This window comes from Nicotiana tomentosiformis, chromosome 3 (assembly GCF_000390325.3).
Source record: "Nicotiana tomentosiformis chromosome 3, ASM39032v3, whole genome shotgun sequence".
Lineage (NCBI taxonomy): Eukaryota > Viridiplantae > Streptophyta > Magnoliopsida > Solanales > Solanaceae > Nicotiana > Nicotiana tomentosiformis.
The window spans coordinates 8,459,713-8,468,142 of record NC_090814.1 but is presented as its reverse complement, the minus strand read 5'-3'; the positions used below and the strand labels follow the sequence as shown (position 1 = coordinate 8,468,142).

General features: G+C 36.1%; 2 protein-coding genes across 2 annotated transcripts; one reads left to right on the top strand and one right to left on the bottom strand.

The window, feature by feature from the left end:
* Positions 1-1,222: 1,222 nt before the first annotated feature.
* On the bottom strand, positions 1,223-2,348 carry LOC104118168 (NAC domain-containing protein 41-like). The gene has a single exon (XM_009629361.4). The coding sequence runs from the start codon at positions 2,325-2,327 to the stop codon at positions 1,551-1,553; it is 777 nt and encodes a 258-aa protein (XP_009627656.1). The 5' UTR covers positions 2,328-2,348; the 3' UTR covers positions 1,223-1,550.
* Positions 2,349-5,911: 3,563 nt separating this feature from the next.
* Positions 5,912-8,430, top strand: LOC138907327 (uncharacterized). The gene is made up of 2 exons (XM_070197924.1): positions 5,912-6,757; positions 8,398-8,430. The coding sequence occupies exons 1-2, from the start codon at positions 5,912-5,914 to the stop codon at positions 8,428-8,430; spliced, it is 879 nt and encodes a 292-aa protein (XP_070054025.1).

Sequence of the window (8,430 nt, the reverse complement as noted above, 5' to 3'; positions counted from 1 at the left end):
ATAGGACAGGTTGATCACCTGGACCTTCGATTATCTTTAGTATTTTGGCATGTATGTTCTTAAATAGTATGATGCAAATATATTTCACCAATTTGAAATGATAAAACTCAAGAAAAGGAAATTGATCCAGTAACTCAGCTTTTCTTTGTAATATTTCCGTAGGGAATTGCTTGAATTAATGAGGTGGATTGGTCTAAGGATGAAGAATTGAATCAACGACTATTGATCAGAAGAGAAGAAAAAGACTTTTGGAATTGTTTTGGGCCTATAAGTGCCCCATTAAGTTGTTATTTGTTCAAATAGCAGGTTGCGCACAACTTAAGGATATCTTGGTAGCGGAGAACATGAAAAGGAGGATACAAAGTATAAACCATCAAGAGCTAAACTGTAGGGCAGCACCATCATGATTCACGTTAGAAGAATCGGACAGCAAAAACTTTGCGTTTAACTGCCTTTTTTAGAATTTCTGCAATAGGACTAAAGCTGGAGGCATTAGGATGGAAAATGAGACTTTTGCTCTGCTTCAACATAATTGTTCACCTTTATCTTGCTAAAGTGATTAACTTGAGGTAATTTATCCTTGTTATATGTTACCTTGGAATCAGATTTCAGTTGTTTGGTGCAGAAGAAACATGAATAAGTTGGAGAAAAGTAAGGATGTAGAGGTGGGGATTGGGGTGGGAAAGATAGGGAGAGTCCATCTAATATAAGCTACTCTGGAGGAAATATGACTTTATAAGTTTGTTGCTGAAAAGAGTATTAGGGAAGAGTCAAAGAAGCTGAAATAGCATATATAGCAACTAGCGAAGCAACTAATAGAGTGCACAAATGAAGTGTACAAGAGAAAAAATTTGATGTTGTTAACGGACAGTGAACTTGAGGAAATATTACTTTCAGATGCCAAAAAATGCATAGCTCAACATCACTGGCCTATGCATTCTGTTTTCACTTCTTAAGACCCATCATCAAGCCTCCTATATTCATTGCTACAAATGAAAGTTTTTGTTAAGGTACTAAATTAATCCGACTTCTCCTATTTACTGATGTCGTCTTACTTTTAGCAGCTTGATATTACAAATCATACGAATAGTGATCCTATACCAACAACCTAAAAATAGTGAAACAACAAAATTCTTTAAACAGGAAAACACAAAACAGACATCAAGAGAAAATGTCAAACAAATCAAAGAAACAGGACATCAACAAATGAGCAAAAGCAAAATAAAAAAGAGCATCTTTCATAATTGAACTTTTCATTATAAACAATAAGAATGAACTCTAAGTGTTACATAGACCTTTAGAAAATGACAACATCATCTACATTGCACAAAATCGATGATGAAAAAATGTGTTGGTTGTTAATTAACACCAACATAATCTAAATATCCAATAAGTCAATGTCAGAATCATGCTCCTAAATCCCTAATATTTCACAGATATCCTAACAAAAAGTACCCAAAATCAAAAAAAAAAGTCATCTTGGATTTCAAAGAAACTCAAGAATAAAAAATACCCTTTTCAGAAATCTACCAAACTTCAATTTTCCAGAATCAGTAAAGCAAGTCATTCTGCACTGAACCATGATCCCCAAAATCCAATATAGATTCCCAATCAACTTCCTCCTCATCACCTTCCTGATAACAGCATTCTTGATTTTCCACGTTCAGCACTCCAAAGAATCCATCAGAATCAGTCTGAACCAACATCAAAGGACTGTTCTTAGACAAAATCACAGTACTCTGTTCTGAGGGTCCTGAGGTTTGGCGATGAACCCCTTCTTGCAAGACACGATCGATGAACCTCTTATACTCTACAACAGTAGCAGCATTGTTTCCTCTGATTTCTGATCTGGGGTTCTTCTTAATCGCACAGATTACAAACTCTTTAGCTTCGTCAGATTTCAACTCCTGAAGAAGATAGTCAGCCAAGAAATACTCCATCATCAACCAGCGGCCATTCAAAGAGGAGTCTTTCTTGTGCTTGTAAGTCAAGCTTCTTTTATACCCAATAATCAGACTATCATCTTCATCAAGAATTTGCTTGCCTTTATTCTGCTGTGTCCAAGTCCCATTACCAGTAGTTCTGTTGAATCGGGCATCAGTGGGCTTCTTCTTCTTCAATTGGGTGAGAAAGTAATGGGTTTTCTTGGAATTCATGTCCCCAATTAACTGCCATGGCTCTTTGCTGTAAACATCTGCATAGACAATCAATTCTTCAGTTGGTAAGCATTTTCCAGCCACAAATTTCAACAATTGCATTATCAGATCAGTGTCAGAGGGACGAAATTGAGCAATCTTCTCCATGGGTTTGGTTCTTTCTTGAGGCATTTGAAAAACAACGACAGAAAACACTTTCTTGAATCGTGAATGACACAAAAAATACAGACTTTGAACTAGAAAGACCGTATTCACGAGGCCACGGTTGGTTTATGAATATCCTTGAATGGACACACTTTTGGAAAGTATGACACGGCAAAAACAGCTGTGACTAATAACGTTCTTTTTTTTTTTTGCAGGGAAAGGCCAAAAATACCCTTGAATGGACAAATCCAGTTTTGCTTGGATTCTATATTTATATTAAAAAAACTTATTAAATATATATAAATATTTAATTATGAATTCGATAACTAAAACAAATTATGACTAATTTATCGAGGTTCTGCCTCATTTTAACCCTATTTGATTTAGAATTGTTTAGTGTTACGCCTCATTTTATTATTCTGTTGGATTCTTCTCATCCGACTTTGTTAATAATTCAAAAGAACATAACATATTAAAAATTTATAGTTGAGTCATACCTCTATATGAAAGCTTAGTATAAACAAACAAAAAAACGGTATGGTGGTTTGAGTTAGTTCTGGTAGTAACTAACCGCGTGTATAGATGAGTTATAGAATAAGAGAGTTTCCATCCAATTAATTTATTTTCTTTTGTAATTGGAATTAACAAGGACTAAATATGTTTTTGACTTTAAAAAAAATCCAAAAATAAAAATGTGACGGAAATAAACATGATAGCTATTTTTACCCTCTATAATTGAAAAGATTAAAGTTGTTCAATCCCTTAATAAGCAAATGCATGAGTGAGATTTTATTTATGCGCCGGTTTCGAGCACAATATCATAGAAGGGATACTTAAAAGGGAAAATGGTCAAATATACCCCTCAACTTTCATATATTGTTTACATTTAACCTCCCCTATGCTATCAGGCCAAATTTACCCCGGGACCATAAATTTGTTTCCTCGAAAAGATCACCAGTGATGAAAGTAATTAGAAAATAGAGAAATCAGTTGTAATATAGGGTGTGTTTGGTATGAAGAAAAATATTTTTTAATTTTTTCGTGTTTGATCGGCCTAAATATTTTGGAAAATATTTTCCTCATGAACTCATTTTCTTCCAATTGGAGAGAAATGTTTTCCTTATTAAGAGAAGGAAAAATATTTTTCAAAATTCCTTCTCAACCTTCCCCACCATATTCCCCATCCCTATCAGCCCCCACCAACCCACCCCCACACCTCCACCTACCTACTCCACTCCACCCCCACCCCTACCCACTCCACCCCATCCACCTCACCACACCCTAAATAAAAATATTATTAATAGTACTTTCTTTTCATGTTGTAGATAGTTTTTTTTTATTTCAACAAATGAGTATTTTTTTATGATATAAAAAAGTATTTTTTTTATTTTAACAAAAAAATACTTTCTTTTTATGTAGAATTTTTTTTTCATTTCACAAAAAAAATATTTTCTTTTCATGATGTAAAAAAAGTATCTTTTTTTTTCATTTCAACCAAATAAGTATTTTCTTTTCATGATGTATTTCTTTTATTTCAATAAAATGAGTACTTTATTTTCATGTTGTAGAAAGAGCAATTTCTTTTTCAACCAAAAAAAGAGTATTTTCTTTTTAGTTATGGAGCACAAATTTCAATGTTATTTTTGCGTAAAAAAGTAAAGCAGCACATTAGTTCTTTTGGGTTTGTGTGAATTTTTAGAGACTTGGGGAAATGGGGAGGGGTGATGAGAGTAGCATAAAAAAATATTTTTCTAAAAAAAAAAAAAATCTACTCTCTAACCAAACGTTAGTGTAAGCATTTATATTTTATCGGATTTAAATCCATAAAATAATTTGGACCATATTAAATTCAAGACATTAGTCTAAATAAATATTGTGGCTAGTAAATTTGGCTCTCTCTCTCTCTCTCTCTCTCTCTCTCTCTCTCTCTCTCTCTCTCTCTCTCTCTCTCTCTTTATATATATATATATATATATATATATGGCCAGTCCATTTAATTGGACTACAAATTAAATGATAAGCCCACTCCATTAGCCCAAGGTCCAAATGGCTATTAGCCCATCTTAAAGCCCAGGCTCATGCCACGTGTCAAGTGATGTGGCAATCTAAGTTAAAAGAAAGAGCCAACAAAATTATGCCACGTGTCAAATAATTTGGCAATCCAAACCAAATAAATGAGCCAATAAAATCATGCCACGTGTCGAGAAGGGGTGGCAATCCAAGTCAAATCAACAACCAACAGAAGAAGAAGGAGAACAAGCGTCATGGACGTGATAGAAGGATTGGAGCACCTATCTTCGCTAAAAAGGAGATTTTGACCACAGACTGCCCAAGTCTAATTCCTTCTAGAATGAGGCGAAAAACCAAACTTGTAGTTTCATGTGGAGAGGTCCTCAAAGCAAAGGCTCATACTATAGTTCACACTAAAGAACGGGAGGAAGATGAAGAAAGTGTAGGGTCATCATATCATATCACCATTCATGACGAACAAAATACTTCATCTTATATGGAAGTTGAGGAAAAGTGCCTTGATATTCATGTATGTCATCACATATCTTTCAATGATGGTGATCCTCAAGAGGATGAAGACGATAAAGATGTACCACCTGAGCTTGAAGAAGGGGTGAAGACAACGGTTGATGCACTAAAAGAAGTCAATCTCAGAGTAGTTGAAGATCCAAAGCCCACATATGTAAGTGCCTCTCTAACTGGTGATGAAAAGAGCAAATATATTGAGCTACCTAAGGAGTTTAAAGACGTATTTGCTTGGAGCTACAAAGAAATACTAGGTTTAGACCCCAAGGTGGTTGTTTATTATCTTGCTGTCAAATGAGGTGCTCGTCCTGTGAAGCAAGAACAACGTCGCTTCAGACCTGAACTAGTTCCCTTGATTGAAACCGAAGTTAATAAGCTTATTGAGGCTGGTTTTTTTCGTGAAATTAAATATCCTACATGGATTTCAAGCATCGTCCCTGTAAGAAAGAAGAATGGCCAAATTCGAGTTTGTGTTGACTTTAGGGACCTATATAACGCTTGTCCTAAGGATGAATTTCCTCTTCTTATCCCCGAGCTTATGATTAATGCCACGACTGGATACGAGGCGATGTCTTTCATGGATGGTTCATCTGGATATAATCAAATTCGCATGGCACCGAAGGATGAAGAACTTACTGCCTTTCGCACCCTTAAAGGTATATACTGCTACAAGGTAATACCTTTTGGTTTGAAGAATGTTGGTGCTACATATCAACGTGCCATGCAAAATATTTTTGATGACATGCTTCATAAAAATGTGGAGTGTTATGTTGACTACTTGGTGGTAAAGTCAAGGAAGAAAGATGATCACTTGCAAGATTTGAGGATGGCATTTGAACGGCTTCGGAGATACCAACTCATAATGAATCCATTGAAGTGTTTCTTTGGAGTTACTTCTGGGAAGTTCCTCGATTTATTGTTCGACACTGAGGTATCGAAATTGATCAAGCTAAGGTGGATGCTATCTTGAAAATTCCCGAGCCTAAGGATATTTACGAATAGGCTTACAAGGTAAGCTCGCATATCTTAAAAGATTTATTTCGAATCTAGTTGGATGCCAACCATTTAGTCGCCTCATGAAGAAAGGGGTTCCTTTTGAATGGGACCAAGCTTGCAAAAATGCTTTTGAAAGCATTAAGTCTTATCTGATGAAACCTCTAGTACTGGCAGCCCCCATACCTGAAAAACCATTAATATTATACATATCAGCACAGGAAAGGTCAGTAGGAGCGTTTCTGGCTCAAGGAAACAATGAAGACAAAGAAAATGCACTTTATTACTTGAGTAGGATGATGACGCCAAATGCACTCAAGTATTCACTTATTGAGAAGTTATGTTTGGCACTTGTCTTCTCTATTCAGAAGCTGAAGCATTACTTCCAAGCTCACATTGTGCGACTCGTCTCAAGAGTGAATCCTATCAAGTTTGTCATGTCTAAACCAGTCTTAAGTGATCGATTAGCGAGGTGGTACCTCCAATTTCAACAATTTGAAATTGTGTATGTTCCTCAAAAGGCAATAAAAGGACAAACATTAGAAGATTTCCTAGCTGACCATCTGATTCCAGATAATTGGGAGTTGTCTGATCAATTGCCCAATGAAGATGCAATGGGCATAGAAATTCAACCTCCTTGGAAGATGTATTTTGATGGCGCTGCACATCGTGAAAGAGATGGCACTGGAATAGTGTTTATCACTTTTCAAGGAGAAGTTTTGCCATATTATTTCACTCTGACACAACGCTGCTCCAGTAATGTTGCTGAATATCAAGCGCTCATACTTGGGCTTGAAATGGTTGTGGATATCAAACAATTGCAACTACAAGTTTTTGGAGACTCCAAGTTAGTGATCAATCAGATTTTGGGTAGTTATGAGGTCAAGAAGCCAGAGTTGGTACCATATCACAAATATGCTCAAAGATTGGTAAGTTGGCTTGGAGAAGTAACTATTCAACATGTGCCGGGAAAGAAAAATAAGAGAGCTGATGCATTAACATCCTTAGCTTCCTGTCACGGCCCGAAATTTCCCACCGACGGGACCGTGATGGCGCCTAACATTTCACTTGCTAGGCAAGCCAACGTTAGAAAATCGTTAAACCGATTCCTTATTTCCATTCAGTAAATAACAATAATTAACTAAGATAAAATATAATAAGTACGGAATATTATAAAACTGTATTAATTACTACCACCCAGATATGGAGTTACCATTCACGAGCATTCTAGAATTTACTACAAATAATAGTCTGAAAGAAATACAACTGTCTGAACGAAAGAAACAGTATAACAGAAAGGATAGACGGGGACTTCAAGGTCTGTGAACGCCGACAGATCTACCTTGAGTCTCCGGACAGCAGACCAATAGCAAAATCTCGATCAACCCAAGCCGGTATCAAAATCTGCACAGAAAGTGCAGAGTGCAGTATCAGTACAACCGAACCCATGTACTGGTAAGTGTCGAGCCTAACCTCGATGAAGTAGTGACGAGGCTAAGGCAAGGCACCTACAAATCAATCTGTACAATTCAACAATGTATATGCAAATAACAAAAATGAAGAACTAAATAGAAAATGTCGGGAGGGGAACATACTGAGGGGAATACAAGATAAATAACTACAACAGAATGATCACCGGAGCAGTCAATATACCATGAATCAACAGGAATAGTGAATACAGTAAAGAAAAAATGAACGGCATCACCCTTCGTGCTTTTACTCTCAATCTCACCATAAAATTAATAGAAACGGCACGGCATCATCCTTCGTGCATTAACACTCACAATATGGCACGGCATCACCCTTCGTGTATTAACACTCACAATATGGCACGACATCACTCTTCGTGCATTAACACTCTCCCTTACCATAATGCAATGCATAAATAACAACAGGGAGATAAAATAATAAGTACAAACCTTACTTCAACATTTGGTTCCATAATATCAATCTCAACTTTGAAATAAAAACTCAATTATCACTAGAAAATCCGTGAACATGATAAGAATGAAAAATTGAACAACACTAGTATAACACGTAGCAATTGGGCATAGGAATGGGACAATATAAGAATAACAGAGATATGGAAAACAGGTAAATTGGCGGCGCATAAGTACTCGTCACCTCACATATATGCCGCTCACATGAATTTCACTTAGCAAGTAATCTTAGGTTCCTAATTTCCTCAAGTCAGGGTTACACACAACACTTACCTCGCTCCGAAGACCACTTAATTCTCAATCACAGCTTTTCCTTTAGAATTCACCTCCAAACCACTCGTATCTATTTAAAAATGACTAAATAATATCAAATATTGCTAAAGGAATCAATTATATTGCACAAATTAAATTTCCCAAATTTTCTTCCAAAAAGTCAAAAAATTGACCCCGGGCCCGCTTAGTCAAAACCCGAGGTTCGGACCAAAATCCATTTACCCATTCATCCCCGAGCCCGAATATATTATTGGTTCTGGAATCCAACCTCAAATTGAGGTCTAAATTCTCAAATTCCTGAAATTCCTAGTTTCTACCCTAACCCATAATTCTACAATGAAAAATCTTGATTTTAGGTTGAAAATTTAAGAAATGCAATGGGTAATTGA